This window comes from Podarcis raffonei, chromosome Z (assembly GCF_027172205.1).
Source record: "Podarcis raffonei isolate rPodRaf1 chromosome Z, rPodRaf1.pri, whole genome shotgun sequence".
NCBI classification, from domain to species: Eukaryota; Metazoa; Chordata; class Lepidosauria; order Squamata; family Lacertidae; genus Podarcis; species Podarcis raffonei.
The window spans coordinates 18966719-18986224 of NC_070621.1; the positions used below are offsets into that span (position 1 = coordinate 18966719).

Below are 19506 nucleotides of genomic sequence, written 5' to 3' on the forward strand. Positions count from 1 at the left end.
ATGCTCCACAGCACCACAAAGCAGCCTGAGATCGGGGCCACATTTTTTAACACTCCCCTCCTCCTCCTTTAAATCCCCCCACCTTGCTCTTCCCTTTCAGAAAGTCTAGACCAGCTAGCCCAGATACAATTGCTCCAGCTATTGCCCTACAGCAGTGCAAAAGTAAATCCATCAGACATCCAGATCCAAGTTTATTAAAACACTCCAGGATGCCATCGGCAGGGGGCGGGGGACACAATTAAGCAGTGGCAAAATTCAAGGTGCAAGTTATGAATGGCAGGCGGTGTTTTTTTTAAAAAAGTGCCTCTTTGGTCGTGTTTGCGGTCCCCCCCACAAAAAAACCCATTCTTAATTAGAAACAAATTGCAGACAGAATTGCGAACTTTTATCATCATCAACAACAAAAACCCATGTCTACCATTTATGGTGAAAGTTTGGGAGGGTTTCTTTTCCAACTTGTGTGCAACTTAGAATTGTTTTTCTTCCTCCATCCCAAGTGGGGCAGGGAGGGATGTATGGAATAAATCCTCAGTGCTGTTATGTAGGCAAATGTCACCCAAGTTTTTTTTAAAGTTTTTTTAAGAATTGGGAGTCCCTATTGTAATGAAAAGACAGTACAGTCCCCACTGATAAAAGGAGTGTGGGGGGAGAATCACTGTTTGTGTCTGTCTCTGAATGGGGCGGCGGGGGGGGGGGTTGGGATTGGAAGAGAGGAACTGCTTTTGAATGAAGCATCTACAAGGTTCCATTCACAGCAGAAATACTCCTTTGCCAACTGAAGGGATTATGAATGATCATTTGCATCCACCCCCTTTTCTTTCTTTCTTTAAAAAAAAAAATCTAAGAAGAATCTCTTGTCTTCAAGTCTTTGAATATTAACCCTGTATATGCAAGTCTCTGAATGTCTTTGGGCATAATTTTCAACCCTGTGAATTACAGCTTGCTTTTCTCCGTTTCAAATGAAATTTTGAGGTCTCAAGAAATGATCTGGGAATGTGGGGTGAAAACCACACCTAGCATAGGCTCAGAAAGCGGAGGGCAGGGTTGTGCAGGGTTCTGCGCTGTTGCTCTTTAATGGGTACAAGGTGACTTCTAGCCAACTCATGGTCTTTTCCACATCTAGCTTTTCTCCCTCTCTTCTAACACTGGAACTCGTGGACATCTAATCAAGCTGATGTTTTTGGAGATTCAGGATGCATAAAAGGAAGTACTTCATGCAGCGCAGAATTTTAACTATGGAACTCTCTCCTACAAGAGGCAGTTACGGCCTCAACTTGGATGGCTTTAAGAGAGGTTGACAATATGCACAGTCCATATGCAATTACAGATCACTATTAAACAAAAACCAGACATAAAACAAATAAAAATAACCACAAGCATATGAATGTGTGGAATGTAGCAACTGGATCTATTCATGGCATATGTACCTTGGTTCTCGAACGCCTTGGTACTTGTACGTTTTGGCTCCTGAATGCCGAAAACCCGGAAGTAAGTGTTCCGGTTTGCAAACGTTTTTCGGAAGCCAAATATCCGACACGGCTCTGTTTGAGTGCAGGAAGTTCCTGTAGCTAATCAGAATCTGTGGCTTGGTTTTCAAACGGTTTCGAGAGTTGAACGGACTTCCGGAACGGATCAAGTTCAAGAACCAAGGTTCCACTGTATCCGAATGCCCCAGGTTACTATATCAGCCGTATTCATTTGTAAGTCGGGGGGGAGGGGTCCGATCAAAAAGGTACAAAACCATGCAGAACTCCTCCACCCATAGGTTCATACAGTGCACAGCTGAATTATGGAACTTCCACCCACAGGCATCAGTGACAGCCACCAACTTAGATGGCTTACAAATAAGATTGGTAACTCTCATGGAGGAGGAGAAGGCTGTTGATAGCTACTAGCCATGATGGCTGTGCTGTGCCTCCAGGGTTGGAGGCAGTCATGCTTCTGAAAACCAGTTGCTGGAAAATGGTAGGAAGGGAGAGTTGCTTTATACTTGGATCCTGCCTGCAGATTTCCCAGAAGAGGCACCTGGTTGGTTGGCCACTGTGAGAACAAGATGCTGGACTAGTTGGGCTCCCTTTTGACCTGATCCAGCAGGCTCTTATGTTCTTAAATTTAAGAAACTCATGGCAAATCCAGATCTATGCAGCTTTAGTGGAGTCAAGAAGCTCAGAGCCCTTGATTCCTTTCCTAGCGTGTGCTGGAATCACAGGAACTGCTTGGAAGGAGAGGCTCTGAGTCATGAGATTGAGCTATCTTATCTGGGATAACTGATGAAAGACTCCCTGGCAGCACAGATTAGCTCTCCACAAGCGGCAAGTGCCTCCTCCTTGCCTGATTGAGAGCAACTTTTTAAGAAAGGATCTAAGAGAGTCTGGCTTCTAGATAAGACCAACGGCCCACCTAGTCCAGCATCCTGTTCATACAGTGGCCAGCGAAGTTCTCTTTGAGGATGGGTCCACTGAAAACTTAGGTTGATGCTTGTTTGAGCGGGAGAAGTCAAAGTGGGCGCAGACAAAATGGTTGCCACCTGTACTACATAGTACTGTTCTACACTGAACTGTTTAAATGCTCCTTTGATTGCCTTTAAACTACCCACCACACTTGCCATCCTCTCCTGCCACACCAGTATGGCGCGTCACACCCTTTGAGAACCACTGTACTAGTGCTATGCAACAGGAGCACTGCCACCAGCAAAAGGTTAAGAAATGGGTCCCTAGATGCATGTTTGGATTCTGGGTCTAAAAAGGTTGAAGACTACTGTTTTAGGAACACATCTCCCACATTTTGGGGACAAAAGGAAGCTGCCTTCTGCTGAGTCAGACCCCGTCAGTGATCCACACAGCTCGGTTTTGTCTACGGGACTTAAGGCAGGGAGTCTTTTCCCAGCTTTACCTGCAGATGCCCCAGGCGATTGAACCTGGGACCTTCTGCATGCAAAGCAGATGCTCCACCACCCAGCTACAGCCTTTCCCCCAATTTTTGTTGCTCCTGGAGTGGCTGTAGGCGGTTTATGGAGAGCGGCAATCCCTTTTGATGGGTGTCATAAAACACTTGCTAGACCTCAGGCAGGCGATATCTGTACTGGATTGCTGAGAAACCTATTTTCTCTTCTTGCAGAATATTCCTCCCAGTTCTCCCAGGCATGGGAGGAAAGAAGCCCTTATATTTTAATCTTTATAAACACCCAAGAGTAGAAGTGCCAAACTTTCCTCGAGGCGGTGGGGGGGGGGCGGCACATCCTGGGACAGAGAGTGGAGAGAGAGGCACTTTTTCTGTTGACTTTTACAGCCAGCTTCAAACTTTGAGCCTCTGCATGGATCAATCATTAAGCACTTTCCAGATACAGGGCTAGATGGCAGGGCCATAAAACGGCACCTGGAGCAGCAGAAGGGCTCTATAATCTCCACCAGGTGATACCTGTAATCAGGAGGACTTAGGGAATTTGCTGGGGAGAGTGCAGCTGTCAGCTACGGAGCTGGGCTGGCAGCTCACCTGGGAGGGTTCCCATTTGTCAGAGCGGCAGAGGTGGAAACTCTTAGTGCTTAATTAATGTGGAGGCGGGCGGGGCACGATTTCTGTTCTCATCCTGAAGCAAAGTTCTTAACCCGAGGTACTATTTCTGGGTTAGCGGACTCTGTAACCTGTAGTGTATGTAACCTGAAGCATATGTAACCCGAGGTACCACTGTAATGGCTGTTAGCCAGGACACTGCCTGGACACTGATGGTACAGAAATTCAGTTTCTGGAAACCACAGGAGAGGAGGGTGTTCTTGTGCTCCAATCCTGCTTGCTATTTTCCCACAGGCATCTGGTTGGCCACTGTGAGATGAGGATGCTGGACTAGATGAGTCTCCTTTGGCCTTATCCTTCAAGCTCTTCCTTTGTTCTTATGAAGTATGAAACCTACAAGATCCATTGGAAAGCACTGGGTTGTAGCCACTGTTGGACCAAAGTTAGCACAGTCTATCCATTGGACTTTAAGGGTTAACCCAAGATGTTCAATCCTGCCCATACTTCAGAGAGTCTCACTGAGGCAGAGTGAAATGTTATTTTCCCAGTGCAAGTAGGAACTGCTTTGTAGGCCCCACCTGCACATTTAAAGTATGATCCTGCTTTAAAGAGTCATGGCTTCTCTCAAAGAACCCTGGGAACTGTGTAGCTTGTTTAAGATGCAGCAGTTTGTACTTCCCTCCCAGAGCTACAACTCCCACAGTTCCTCATGAGGAGAGATTGATTGAGGAGACATTCTGTGAATATTGTAGCTCTGTGAGGGGAATATTGGGGGGGGGGATCCTAACAGCACCCTGAACAAACTACAGCTCCTAGGATTCTTTAGAGGAAGCTGCAAAAGTGATATGATGCAGGTTCGAATGTATAGTGGGGCCTTAGTCAGAAAAGCTAACCTCTAAACTCACCCCCCTCAGTTTGAGAATTAACTTCGAATCCTGATTTAATCTGGTGGGCCAGTTCACAGAGACACTGCCCCTTCCTAACCAGTTTTCTCGATCCCACTCCCCTGCTTTTCCTTCTTCTTGGGTCCAATAAGATTGGTTGGTCCATTGTTGCTAAAAGTTACAGCGTACCTCTGGTTACATATGCTTCAGGTTACAGACTCCGTTAACCCAGAAATATTGCTTCAGGTTAAGAACTTTGCTTCAGGATGAGAACAGAAATTGTGCTCTGGCGGCGCGGCAGCAGCAGGAGGCCCCATTAGCTAAAGTGGTGCTTCAGGTTAAGAACAGTTTCAGGTTAAGTACGGACCTCCGGAACAAATTAAGTACTTAACCCGAGGTACCACTGTATTTGGTTTGACTAGGCCTTTTTGTATAGCTTTCGCTCCTCAACTTTCTGTGTTCCTTCCTGGTAAAAACAAACAAGCCTCAAGTTGAACGGACAGGCAGTTTTAAAAATGAATGAATCAGAATTAGTTTGAGGGAGGGAGGCTGTGGAGCTGGGATGCCTTATGGTCCATGGGAAACTTCTTTCTTTGCAAACAGATTCCCCCCTCCTGAATTCACGCTTTCTCTTGTCCCGTGATGGACCTTTTGATTTCTGTGTCAGATTGGCAGTGGGCTTATCCATCGTAAGGTGGGAATAGGGACTCCCCCCGCTCTGAGAAAAGGGCAGAATGAAATGGACTGTGAGGCTTTTTTTAAGGGGGGGAGAGTGTGTGCGATGTGTGGGGGTGCGTGTGCGTGGCATCTGTCCCTGGGGTGGCAGATGGTGAGCTGGAGGCTGTGAAAGAAAAACGGTGAACCTCTTGAATTGATCGCGGGTTAAAGGTCAGCAAAACATCTGCCTGGGGTTGTGTTAGGAGACGGCATTTCTATACAGGGAGAGTGTAGGGGAGACAAAACCTGTTGCTGGTAGAAAGGCAGAAAAGCCCCGAAAAACAGTGGAAATATTGAAATAAGAGAACAAAAGGCGGGGGGGGGCGCGTTTTGTCAAACAGGCTCCAGGCTGCCAGAGGATTGTCGGCTCTGTTTCAGTTTTAATTCAGGAAAAGTATTGGGCTTTGCCATTATGAGTTTCCCTAGAGGTCAAGCAGGCAGTTGCCCAAAGGGGTAGCTAGCATTCTCACTTATAAAACTATGTGGGGGCGGCACAAAGCTGGAGTTGGAGAAATATTTCCTCCCTCTCCTAAACCTAGAACTCATGGGCATCCAACAAAGCTGTATGTTGGAAGGTTCAGGGCATGTAAAAGAACGTCCTTCATCACATAGTGCATAGTTAAACTATAGAACTCACTTGTGCATTTTGGATGGCTTTAAAAGAAGATTAGGCAAATTCATGGAGAGGATAAGGCCACCGATAGCCACTAGCCACAATGGCTATGCTCTGCCTCCAGAGTCAGAGGCAGTAATGTTTCTGAATACCAGCTGTTGGAAACCACAGGAGGGGAAGGGTGCTCTTGTGCTCAGGTGCTGCTTTTGGGTTTCCCTTTGGGGCATTTGGTCAGCTACTGTGAGAACAGGATGCTGGGCTAGACGGACCATTGGACGGATCCAACAGGTCTCTTCTTCGAAATGAATTTTATAGGAGAATTTGTGAGAAATGCTGTTGCCTCTTAACTCAGACTTCACATTTTGGTGAAGTGCAACAGGCACCAGCTAAGATCTCCCTGGTTTCCAACAAACGCCACCTAAGAAAAGCAGAGAGCCAGTTCCAGGATGCACCCAGTTTGTTACAGCAGAAATGTTTGAGAATCTTGTGGCATTTTGAAAGACGCAACACGTATATTTGTAGAATCGTGGAATTGTAGAGTTGGAACCTCCTGTGATGCAGGAATCTTAGCTAAAGCATCCATGACAGATGGCCGTCAAACCTCTGCTTAAAAACCTTCAATGAAGGAGAGTCCACCATGTTCTGTGGGAGTCCATTCCACAGCTAGTTCTTCCTGACATTTAGTCGTAATCTCCTTTCTTGTAACTTGAAGCCATTGAGAGTCCTACCCTCCAGAGCAGTAGAAAACAAGCTGGTTCCGTCTTCCATGGGACACCCCTTTATATATTTGAAGACGGCTACTGGGTCTTCTCTTAGACTCCTCTTTTCCAAGCTACACATTCCCAGCTCCTTCAACCATTCCTCATAAGACTTGGTTTCCAGATCCCTGATCATCTTGGTTACCCTCCTCTGTACATGTTCCAGCTTGTCAACATCTTCCTTAAATTGTGGTGCCCAGAATTCAGACATAGATGTGGTCTAACCATAGCAGAATAAAGCAGCGGGACTATTACTTCCCTTGGTCTATTCTTCAGTTGATGCAGCCTAGAATAGCATTAGCTTATTTTGCTGCTGCATCACACTGTTGAGCTTGTGGTCCACTAAGAACCTCTAGATACTTTTCATATGCACTGCTAGTAGAGTGCACTTTCCTGGGCCAGAGACCATGTCATCAAATGCATGAAGCACTGTCCACATAGGTACAAATTGTGTGTGTGTGTGTGTCTGTGTGTCTGTGTGTGTGTCTGTCTGTCTGTCTGTCTGTATCTTGTTTTCTCCTGCTCTGGAGGGTAGAACCCAAACTAGTGGCTAAAAGTTACAAGAAAGGAGATTCCAACTAAACACCAGGAACAGATTCCTTCAGAAGGTGAAACCTCTTTCCTTGGAGGTTTTTAAGCAGAGGTTGGATGGCCATCCGTCATAGATGCTTTAGTTCGGATTCCTGCATTGCAGGGGGTTGGACTAAATGACCCTTGGGGTCCCTTCCAACTCTGCAGTTCTGTGATTCCTTTCGATTGGAAGCACCGCCAGGCAGATCAATGAATGTGTGCACCTACACACACGCTTTTGCCAAATTGCACTGCTGCGCTCAGAAAAATCTGAGCCTCCTTTCTAATATGACCAAGGCAACTCTTCTTCCAGTGCCCAACACCGCTGCCTACAGCCAGCACTACAAACTGTGATGTGTTAGCAGAAATTATACACCGAGCTCACTGCACACAGAGCCAGTTTTCAAAAGAAAAGCCCAAAATTTGGTGAACAGATTAGATTGAGCACCTGCATTTATGGGTAGTTTTGTTGTGGTAGTTCCAAGATTGTGCTTTTAAAAGAAATACTTTGTTGGCAAAGCCCTACACGGGAAGCTGACGGGTGGGTGCTGTGGCATTCTTAGATTAAATGTCATGTCCTGATGTGATGGGAGGTAATGGAAGGGCCCCGGAGCCACAAAGAGCTTTGACAGGATGCGACAGTTTGCCTCCCTGCTCTGCATACCACCAGAAAGCTTTCTTCAGCCTCGTTTGGACTTCTGAGAATTGAAGCACCCTCTTCCCACACAGGTTTCCAAGCTTTTATTTGCAGGCATCGGGGCCACAGAGAGCTGTGCTTGTCTTTATAGACACACAACACACATGCACACTCTAGGAATGGTGGGTCAATGCAACGGTTTAGTTTCCAACGGAAGATCTTCACCAGGGCAGATAGATATGCCATGAGCTTATCTGGTGCTTATCTGCAGCAGATCTTGAATCCACGGGAGGGTTAAGAGCCAACCTCTCCAGCAGATAAGCAAGAGCCTTTATCGCAGGGACACAGGTTGGGAGATGCTCAGTCAGACAACCAAAGGGAATCAAGCACTATTACTCTGGACCAGGGTCAGCAACCTAAGGCCCATGGGCCAGAAGTGACCCACAGAGGTCATTTGACTGGCCCATGAGCCGCCCCCCAACTGCGCTGCCCACTCACGCGCTGCACTAAAGTCGCACAGCGAGGCATGGGGACTCGCTTCTGTGGCGCTGGAAATTGCACCTGCGCATGTGCAATTGCGGGCACACTCACTCACGTGCACGCATGATCCAGCCCACAGAGGGATCTCTACGGGACCAATCTGACCCAGACAAGATAAACCTTCCTGACCCATGCTCTGACCTTTGAGGGTGTCTGAAAGCTTGCCTCGTCCACCCAGAGACCTAGCTACTGTCTTGCCTCCTCCTGTCTGTGGAGGGATTCACACACACACACACACACACACACACCCCGCCCAACCAATGCATTTTAATTTAAATGTCTATAAGGCACAAATTTCATTCAGTAGATCCAGGTGTTAATTGTTTTCGTTTTAAGCCAAACCGCATTACATTCCAGTAGGGAATGAGGGAGGGGAATTTTCCCCAAGAGTTATAGAACTGTAGAGTTGGAAGAGACCACAAGGGTCATCTAGTCCAACCCCCTCTTTTCCCCAGTGTAGGGCTCGACCCCATGACCCAGAGATTAAGAGTCTCATGCTCTACCATCTGAGCTATCGTCCTATTTCTTTCTTTGTTTAATGTATTTATATCTAACATTTCTCCCTATTTGGCATTCAAGGCAGCTTCCAACATTTTAGAAGTGTCTTTGTAATAAATACAAAGCAATAAAAATAAACTAGGTAAGAACAATAATTAAAACACATAAATTAAAACACATTTAAAATCAGCATTCAAATATGTTTTGACCTGATGGCAGCCCAATACAGAAAATGGGGAAGAAACAAGTGATTTTAAAAAAAGTGTGTGGATGGGAAAGTAGTTTATTAACCATCATAAATCAGAGAATATCATATCATAAAATTAAAGCTGCTGGATTGTAATTGTTGCTAGTCGTACTTGCAGTGTAGAGGGTGGCTTTGCAAGCCTTTACTGTATTTTTTGTTATTGTTACTAAGAGAATCTTTGCCCCCTGGATCCATAGTTTGGCTAAGCCCAAACTACGTGGATTTTGCAAGGATTTGCATGATGTCTATAGTATTATTATTTTATTTTTATTATTATTTATTGAATTTATATACCACCCTATACCAGGAGGTTTCAGAGCAGTTCACAGAACATGATCAAAATATATAAAACCACAAAATATATAATAAAAATAAAAACAACAGCCCAATAACACCCCACTACACACCCACACCAAAAAACCCCACATTTTAAAAGGGCATAGGATGTCAATCAAATCAACCAAAGGCCTGGTTTAAAAAGATCGTTTTTGCCTGGTACCTAAAGGTGTATGATGAAGGCGCCAGGTGAACTTCCCTGGGGGAGCTTTCCACAGATGGGGAGCCACTGCAGAGAAGTCCCGTTCTCTTGTTGCCACCCTCCAGACCTCTCGGGGAGGAAGCACACAAACAAGGGTCTCAGAAGATGATCTCAGGGTCCAGGTAAGCTCATATGGAAAGAGGCGTCCTTGAGGTATTGCGGTCCTGAGCCGTTTAAGGCTTTATAGGTCAAAACCAGCACTTTGAATTGGGCCCGGAAACAAATTGTTAGCCAGTGCTGTTGGACTGGGATTGATGTAATATTATATGCTCAAACCATCTTGCTCCGGTGAGCAACCTGGCTGGTGAATTCTGCACTAGCTGAAGTTTCCGAACCATCTTCAGAGGTAACCCTGCGTATAACACATTGCATAATCTAACCTTGAGGTTACCAGCGCATACATAACAGTAAGACTATCCCTGTGCAGATAGGGGTGTAGCTGGGCCACCAACCTAAGCTGATGGAAGGCACTCTGGGCCGCTGAGGCCACCTGAGCCTTGAGCAACAGCAAAGGATCTAGGAGTACCCCCAAGCTACGAACCTGCTCCTTCAGAGGAAGTGTAACCCCATCAAGAGCAGGCGATTTCCCACCCATCTGGTCTAGGGAACCACCCACTAACAGTGCCTCAATCTTATCTGGATTGAGTTTCAGTCTGTTGGCTCTCATCCAGTCCATTACCGAGGCAAAGTATGGTTTTTTCATTGTTATTTGTAAAGACATGAGAGCATTTCCTGCAAGTGGCTCACAAATATGAGGCAATTTTCCTTACTAGTAAAGTTCATGGGAAATGTAGAAGAGCAAAATTACTCCCAGACGTGGCGCACAGCATGATTCGCAAGCCCTGCTGGCTGGCATGGTGCTGCACAGGCAACATCTGTGGAACCGAGTCGGTCCGGAGAGTGTCCGCAGTAAGATAGTATCGGCCAAAAAGTTGTTCAAGAAATGTGACAAACTTTTGAGACTTCCAGAACTCTTCTTCATCAGGTGGCCTGCATTTGTATAAGAAAGAAGAGCCCGGCTGCTGGATCAGGCCAGTAGCCCATGTAGTCCAGCATCCTGTTCTCACAGGATCCAACCAGATGCCCATTATGGGAGGCCCACAAGCAGGACCTGAGAACAAGAGCAACTCTCTCTCCTACTGCAGTTTGCTGCAACTGGTATTCAGAGGCGTACTGCCTCCAACAGTGTAGGAGAAACCTAAGAGGGTTCCTGTTGGCTTAGGCCCATGGCCCACCTCGTCCAGTGTCCTCCTCTCATGGTGGCCAACCAGATGCCAGAGAAATGTGCAAGTAGGGCCTGAGCACAAGAGCACTCTCCCTCATGTCTCCAGCAATTTCTATTCAAAAGCATTGTTGCTGCTGACCATGGGAGCACAGTACAGCCCCCATGGCTATTAGTCGTTGCTAGCCTTATTCTCTTCCATGAGTCTCTTTAAATCCATCCAAGCTGGTGCCCTTCACTGCCTCCTGCAGGCGGGAGTTCCATAGTTCAGTTGTGTGCTGCATTAACTTATTCAAGCAGGAGTTGTGGGGAACTTGGGACCTTCAGCTGTTTGTGTGACTTCTTTTGGTTGGTCCCAATGCAGACAGATAGCCAGCTGTGGGCTGCTGAAATAAGGAAGTTTGCTACTTCCTTCTTCCCTTAAACAACTCACAAACCTCTCCCACTTCACACACTCTTTAATGCCAGCGCCATGCACTTGGGGTGATTTGCTTCTCCAATCTGAGCTTATGAGAAGGAAGAGAGGGAGCCACCGCAGGAAGTGCCAGAGGGTGCAGCCGCTGGTAGCCACACATGCAGCAGCAGCCCTGCAGCCGCCATCCTCGGGATGCCTCCATTGCTGCCCTGTGCCTCCATCTCGCTGGCACCTTTCCCCTGAGCAGCGCCAAAGCAGGCAGCTGAATTCCCTAACAGAGCAGTGTGTGTGTGTGTGTGCCCAGCCCCCTGCAGTTCCCCCTTCCCTGCAGCATTCGGTCCTCTGGAACAGCACATTGGCTGGCGAGCGGGAGAGCAGCTGCTCTGACCCTCTAATTAACATGCGCACCTGCTCCTGGCACCCTTTTGTCTGCCCAGCAGATGCCCTGCTTTCCTTTTTTCCTTCCCCCTCCCCTTCTTCCCCTCCTCCTTCTCTTTCTGTTATGCCCACTTTTCACTGGGCCTGGCTCATGCCATCTCATTAACTTGAAATGTCCTCGGATTCTCACAAACACAAGGACCCCAAACAATGGGAGCTTGGGAGTTTGTGGAGCTGGAGGAGGAAGGGGTGGCCGCTGGCTGCCTCCTTCCTTTGCTCTCTCCATTTGCATGAAGGACATTTGGGGGTTTGGTTTCCTTGCTCCCTCTGGATCAGCTGGTTCTGCTGACCTACTTCCTGCCTTGGTCTCCCACTTGGTGTTTTTGCTACCCCCCCCCGGGGTTTTTTATTGATATCATCTGGACACATTTTGGCCTCCCAGGTCTTCAAAGTGTTGAATGTGGACCACCCAAAGCCGAGCAGTTTTGAAGCCCCATAATAGCAGCAGTGCAAGGACACAGAGGGAGCTGCGCTTGCGTCAAGTCAAACCATCGTTATTTCAGCTCAGTCCTTCCAACGCTGACCGGCAGCAGTATCTTTCAGGGGTCTTTTCAGGCAGGGAGACTTTCCCAGCCCTCCCCGGAAATGCTGCAAGGAGTTGAGCCTGTGGAGCCTTGAGCAATCTTAAGTTGTAAATGACCAGCATGGTTCTGGGTGGGTAGAGGAGATTTTAGCTGGTGTGGGGCATCTGTTGCCCGCCAGATGTTGCAGGACGATGGCTCCAAATCATCACTCCTGGCCATAGACCACACTGGCTGTGGGGCTAAATTGGCAGGTACGAGTTTTGCCTGAAATCCCTCCAGCACCCCACGCGGTGATCTGTGGGTGGCAGCGGGGAAAGCTCTTGGCACTCACCCTGCAGCTGCCCTAGGAGAATGGGCTGTGCCTCAAAAGGCTGCCCTTCCATGTTGTGGCAGTTTTGCTACATCCCATCCCCCTGTGTAAAGTGCTGCTTATTCTCCATGAATGCAAGAGCAGGCTGGGGTTGAAGCCAGCTGCAGTCCTCTTTGTGCAGGATGGCAGAGTCGTGGCAAAGTTAGATGGCGGGTGCAGGGAGTTGAGAACGGTGAGGAGAAGGAGAGAGAGAGAGAGAGAGAGAGAGAGAGAGAGAGAGAAGGGAACTTTCCCTCCCTCTCTCTTTCCAGAATCCAGACACGGCACTTCTTAATAATAATCGCCATCATTGTAATCAAAGGGATATTCCCAAGACAGCCCCTGTCAACACCTGGCTAGCACAAACCCACCTGTCTCCTGGCCCTTTGTTCGGGCATCTGTGGCACAGGATGGGCCTTCATTTGCCGCCTTTGAACTCTTTGGGTTGTTCATGTAACCAGCCTTGCAGAAAAAAAGGAAAAGAAAGAGGGGAATTATGGTACACAGGACACCTTTTCTCTGTTTTCTCCCTACCATACAGGCAGAGTTTCACTTGGAAAGGGCCAAGTTCAGCCTCTGAACCAGAATTGGCTTCTATGTCCTGAATCCGGTGGATTTATTTATATCTCTTTATTGCATTTTTATCCCACCTTATTCCCTTCAAGGGGCTCAAGCTGGGTCTCCTCCCCCCTATTTTATCCTCACAACAGTCCTGAGAGGCCTGACCCTCCCCTCCATCTTCTTAAGTTGTGGGGTGTTAGGCTAAAGCTGAGAGAGGAGCCCACACTGTTCCTGCCATGTTGTCCATTGCTCTCTTGGGGCAAGAGAGCCGTCTATAACAGCCTTGTAGTGTAGTTCTGTTATGCCAGCTTTGCAGGTAGGAATGCTGTGTTTCGAAGAGAGTTGCTCAGAACAGCCCAGCAGTGTTGTCCACTTTTAAGTGTTCCAGGCCAGAGGCAGGAATATTAAATTTCCCCATTCAGACCAAACCAATCACTTGAATTGCTTGGAGAGGCCTCGTACTACTGGTGATGGTGGTTGTTTAATTCAATTTATACCCTGTCCTTCCTCTCCAACGAGCCCAGGGTGGCAAACAGATAAACCATTTAAAACCAAAGCAAAAGCATTCTAAAAACAACTTCGGTTAAAAAACATTCTTCCATCCTATTAGTATGAGGCTTCCTGGAGTCTTCCGCCTCCTAATGGCTGGGGTAAGCAGGAATATTTTTAATTTCCTCCTGAAAAGCTTATAATGATGGAGACAGCTGTACCCGACTAGGGCGGGCATTCTGCAGCTGGGGAGCCATCACTGAAAAGGCCCAGTCACAGGTCAGCACCAACTAAGCAGCTCCCAACACTAGACAATCGCAGGGTCCGAGGTGGTTGGTACTTGGGAAGGTGCTTGCACACAGACTGGGTGCTCTTTTTAAAAAAAACATTCAGAACTTAAAATAAATCCTTTTTTTGCACATGATGTAATGCCCACGATAGAGATGGGGGCTCTGGAGTGTTTCTCCATCCTCCCACCCAAACCAGGGATAATGCTGCAATGTTTATATTGCAGGGCTGTGCTCAATTCTCCAGAATTCCAGCCCACATCACCACTGCAGGAAAAGAAACTGCCACCTTTTTGCTAGGCTATCCTTAAAATACCTTCCTTTCCCCCAAAGCACTGAAACTTGGGGCTGCAAGAAAGATTCGAACTGCACAGGATTTTTCTGCTGAAAGACTTTCTCCTGGTTTAAAATAATGATTGTATCTTTCTGGAATCTCAGAACATCATTTCCATGGAATACTCACATCTGCAAATCCGCCTCTTTCTCTGGCCCATATGTGTTTGTGTCACATGCTGCCTTGTTTTGTTTAGGGTCTCTCTCTTTTATTAACGAGCTGGCCCTTTTGGCTTCTGGTAACAGATGGCTCTGCCAGTGACCACTTGATGGATGGGTGTGTTTGCTGCTAGGATGTCTCTATTTTTTTGAAAGAAATAGAGAAAATAAAAATGGAAGCGCTTTCACACTGAGATAATCTGGCATATGTTGCATTTAGGAGGAGAGCCTTGTTTCCTACCTTTTTAGCTGTAGGTAACAACTTTCGGAAGGGAGCTTATAGTTGAAGGCAGCGGCGAAGCAGTTGTCTCAAGGGTTGTGCACCCAATAGGGGTGGGGGCATTAGTAAGGGTGCTGCTTCACCTGTTGACAAGCGCAGAGTGGGCCCCTCGCTCTTTGACTTCCATTGCATAAGAACGTAAGAACGGCCTGCTGGATCAGGACAATGGCCCATCTAGTCCAGCAGCAAAAAAGGGTGTGATTTCTCAGGGATGGCTCTTTGATCTTTGGAGCTGCCTCTTTGAAGGCTGGGAGATTTATAGCTCCCTCGGTGGCTCTGGGAGGAGTTGGGGCAGGTGGTTCGTGGGCATTGGGGGGTGGGAGTGTGTGGCCAGGGTGTGAAAGGGGTGCCTAAGGTGCATGTGAAAAAAGGGTTCCCATGGGCTGTGGAAGGCTTGGACAGTTGATGGATTGCTTGTGATTCTCCAGCTCAGGTCTTTGCAGGAGCTGAGGGTAGTTTGTGATTTAAAAACCCAGGGGATTGAGTTTCACTTCTGTGGGAAGCCTGCCTTTATCTTGTGCAGTGACCCCTGTCTCTTGTCATAACATCAGAACCCAGGAGTCATTCAGTGAAATTGATTTGCAGCAAGTCTGGGGGCAAGTGCAAATTGTGAGATGGCTGCTTTCTGCAGGACATAAGGGCCAGTAGTTGTTAAAAGGGGGCTGGACAAAATTCAAGGAGGGGGATACATTTATTCACAGCTATGAGGTATGACAGCTCAGTGGAACCTCCACATTCCAAGGCAGTCTACCTCCAAGTATCAGTTACTGGGCCGGTGGGAAGCAAAGAAGCCTGTTGAGTTTCTGCCCTGTCTGAGGACTCCCTAGAAGCATCTGTCTAGCCACTGTGGAGACGAGAAGCAGGGGGCTTTTAATGGAATCTGGCAGGGCTGTTAAGAATTTACAGCCTTGAGGCCCTGCCCTCCTTCTTTCTTCTTCTTGTGTCCCCAGTAACAGTTTATTCAGCTGTTTTTAAATGTGTTGCTTCCCACCTAGAACCTTTTGAATGGGATGGGTTATAAATCCAAGAGAAACCCACAAATGTGTGACAAGAGGTAACAAAAAGCCTGTTGTGGCCTTGCGGAATATACAGGTTACCTTTCCTGTCCTGGAAATGAGAGGGCATTTTTTTCAGGTGGCAGGGGTCAATTGCAGACATGGACTGCAGGAGGTGATAGTTTGGGGGCACAACCCCTTCCTCTTCATGCAGAATGCTGGGAGGGGTTGAATCAGCCCCACCAACCAGTTGCCCTGAGCATTGTATGGATTGCTGAGGTACCTGAAACATGTTGGGAAAAGTCTCCTGGAAGACCTCCTACTACCAGTTGAGTATTCATTGCTAGATGCTGGATATGGCCAAAGGCCCCCCCCCCCCAGCACCCTGTGCTCACAGTGGGTGTCCAAATGCCTATTATGGGAAGCCCACAGGCAAGACCTGAGCACACAGCAACTCTCCCCACTTGTGATTCTCAACAACTGGTATTCAGAGCTAGACTGCTTCTGGGGATGGAGGTTCTGCTCTTATGGTAGACCTTCACGTTGTGCCTGCCACCTTGGCTAACCAGATGCCCCAATGGGAAGCAGTATTAGATATATAAGTTAGGCACCAATGGTCACCTTAAACCTAGTTTGTGGTCACTACAATGGAGTGCCTTACTTGTCAGAGAGTTGGACTAGATGTCCCTCGGGGTCCCTTCCAACACTACAACTCTACAATTCTATGATCTCAGCTACATTGCTTGACTATAGCTTGCTCTACAACAATTCCTTTGTCCCAGTATACAAGGAGAAACACAACACAGCGGAAATGGTATTAACTATGGCCTAAGGCAAAGGTTTTTAAATTGTGGTTGCCAACCTTGCGCCCAGAAATCTCCACATAGTTGCAATTGGACCTGCGCCAGTAGCAAAATGCACCTTGGGAATTTTAAACACTGATGTGTTCTGAGTGCAACTGCAGTCTCCTCTCCTGTAGTTGGCATTCAGAGGCAATGGAGGTGCAATGTATCCATCGAGGGTTGCTGTTTTGGGTAAATGCTGCCATGCCACCACCCTCCTTAGTCCTGATGTGTCCCCTTCTTCCTCACTCTAGGTGCCCCAGCTCTCATGTGGGCAGCCGGTGCCACCTGCAGAACCCGTGTCTCAGCTACCCCTGCAAGAATGCGGGCACCTGCCAGCCCATCGTCCGTGGCAACGTGGCCGAGTATACCTGTGCCTGCCACCTAGGCTACACTGACAAGCTGTGCCTTACTCCTGAGGAGAACGCGTGCCTCAGCAGCCCCTGCCACAATGGAGGGAGCTGTGACCTTGTCACGCTGACGGAATACAAGTGCCGCTGCCCTCCAGGATGGTCAGGTAAGCGGGCAGCAAGTCTTTGAGCACCAGCAATCCCAGGTTATTATCAGTCCCAAATCAGTTGAGCTGCAGAATGTTTCTCTAAAGGAAGCTTGTGTTCTGTGTTTGCCCCTTTCCTAGGCAAAACGTGCCAGCAGGCAGACCCTTGCGCCTCCAACCCTTGTGCCAACAGTGGGCAGTGTGTGCCCTTCGAATCGACCTATGTGTGCAAGTGCCCATCGGGCTTCCATGGGGCCACGTGCAAGGAGGACACCAACGAGTGCAGCCGCTCCCCCGCCATCTGCAAGAACGGCGGCACCTGCAGCAACGTGGTGGGCTCCTACCAGTGCCGCTGCAGGCAGGCCTACACAGGACAGAACTGCGAGCATCTTTACGTCCCCTGCAACCCCTCGCCTTGCCAGAATGGAGGCACCTGCCGGCAGACCGGAGACACCACCTATGAGTGCACCTGCCTGCCAGGTATGGATGGGGGCACTGCCCGGTTCTTGCTGGCTGCTTGAAGCTGCCTTTCCTCCTTGGCTTCTAGTGGCTGCGAGCCCTTGGTGGGGGTGGGTACGTAGGAAGCTGCCTTCTGCTGAGCCAGAGAATGGGGCTCCCACTGAGCTCCAGCCCTTCACCAGGGTGTTTGTGGAGAGGAGTTTCTAGTCCTCAAGAGTTCTAAACCAAAGCGCTGAATTAAATGGAAATACAGGAAGCTGCCCAATGCTGAGACATTGGTCCAACCAGCTCAGCATTGTCTACACTAACTAATAGCAGCTCTTCAGGGTTTGAGGCAGGGAACAATTAATTCCGGCCCTTCCTGGTTAATTCAGACCTTTGTTTAGAACCATGAGGGCCAGAATCTTCTCTTATTTTGGGGTGAGGGCTGTAGCTCAGTGCTCTGCATGCAGAAGGTCCCAGGTTCAGCCCCCAGTACAGTCTCCTTGCCTTGAACGGTAGAAAGCTGCTGCCATTCAGTGCAAAGGATATAAAGCTAGAATATTCCAATTGCCCAACTGCTATATGGCAGCTCTTTATGCCCCATGCAAACCACCTGGACCCAGAGCAAAGAGGGGCTTCTTTGCCCCCTCCAGCAAGCTACCTACTAACAACCTGGCTACTAGTGGTCCTGTCCTGTGGCACCCAGGCTTGACATCTACAGCTAGAGGTCCCTTAGATAGGTTTCCTCCCCACCCAAAGTGTTGCTTAGTATCAGTGCAGTCCGTTTCCCAGGCAGCAATCAGATCCTTCCGTGTACCCAGGAGGGGCAGAGAGGGGTCAGTTATCGCAACAGGAGTGTGCTGCTGCCCGGCTCTTCAAAAACAAAGCCCTCTTCCCCTGTTGTTGTTTTTTCCATCCCAACTGCCTGCTAACTTTATCTAAGCCCCTATTGCTGCTGCTGCTGCTGCTGCTGCTGCTGCTGCTGCTGCTGTTAATGTGCTGCTTTGAGTTTGAAAGCATTGGTGCCTCTCCAGCTGATTAATTGCTTTGGGCAGGCTCAAAAGGAGTTGCGAAGTGTCTTTGCTGCCTGATCCTTAGATTGGTCAATTGGGCTTCTTTGAAAGATTAATCAGTTTGGAGAGGCACAAGTTCAAAAAGTAACAAAGAAGAACGAATCAGGCTTCCTCTTATCTTAGCTGCCCTACTTTTTTAACATTCACAAATGACTAATTTTTCTTCTTTTTTTTCTTTTTGTCTGACCTGCTGCCTATTCTTTGCATTTCTTTTTTTTTTAACACCCAGTCCTCTTTCTGTGCCTCTTAACAGCAGCCAGAGAGGCAGCAATTTAACAGCTTTGTGGCGAGTCAGACATTGGTCCATCTAGCTCCATATTGCCCATACTGACTGGCAGCAGCAGTGACTCTCCAGGATTTCAGGCAGGGGACATTATTTTTCCTCCAATCATGGCATCTTCATGACAAGAATAACTTCTTTGAGATGTAGCTCAGTGGTAGAATACCTGCTTTACATGCAGAAGGTCCCAGGTTCAATCCCCAATTGGCATCTCCAGGCAAGGGCAGGGAAAGACTCCTCTTGAAGCTTTGGAGCTAGATGGCTTTTTGGTCTGACTTGTTCCTGTTTTATTCAGAATTTTAACTTTATTTTTAGGGAGAGGGCTGCTTTTTTGTGCGGAAGGCCCCAAATCCAACCCCCAGCAGCATCTCCAGGAGACTCCCCATGTGAAAACCTAGACTGCCACTATCATCCAGTGTAGGAAGGTCCTGGACAGAATGGGCCATTTGTCGTTACTCATTAAAAGGCAGCTTCTATTGTACATATAGGAAGTAGGAGTTTGCTATTAAAAAAAAAAAAAACTTGCAGCCCGCAGTCAAAACAGCTGTTGCTTCACTTCTAGGGGTGTGTGTGTGTGTGTGTGTGTGTGTGTCTTTTTGCAGAACCTGCTTCTCCAGCTCCTTCATTGCATACTCTCAAGTATATTGCTTTCACCCTGAGTTGAGGACACAGGGTGGCAGCTGGAGAAATCTGTGTCAATGAAGAGCAGAGAAGGAGGGTTCCTTGATCAAACAAGATCCTGCCTTTTCCCTCTTCCTCTTCTATTTTTGAGGGTGGGAGATCCTCTGTGGAAACGAGCAAGGCTCTGAG

The 19506-nt window shown here is 47.9% G+C and overlaps 1 protein-coding gene across 1 annotated transcript in view; it reads left to right on the plus strand.

The window, feature by feature from the left end:
- The window catches only part of NOTCH1 (notch receptor 1), a 94085-nt gene that overhangs the window by 20399 nt on the left and 54180 nt on the right, over nt 1-19506 (plus strand). The window contains exons 3-4 of the mRNA XM_053375006.1: nt 16661-16923; nt 17044-17382. Coding sequence (XP_053230981.1) covers nt 16661-16923; nt 17044-17382 — 602 coding nt within the window. The remainder of the gene's footprint in view (nt 1-16660; nt 16924-17043; nt 17383-19506) is intronic.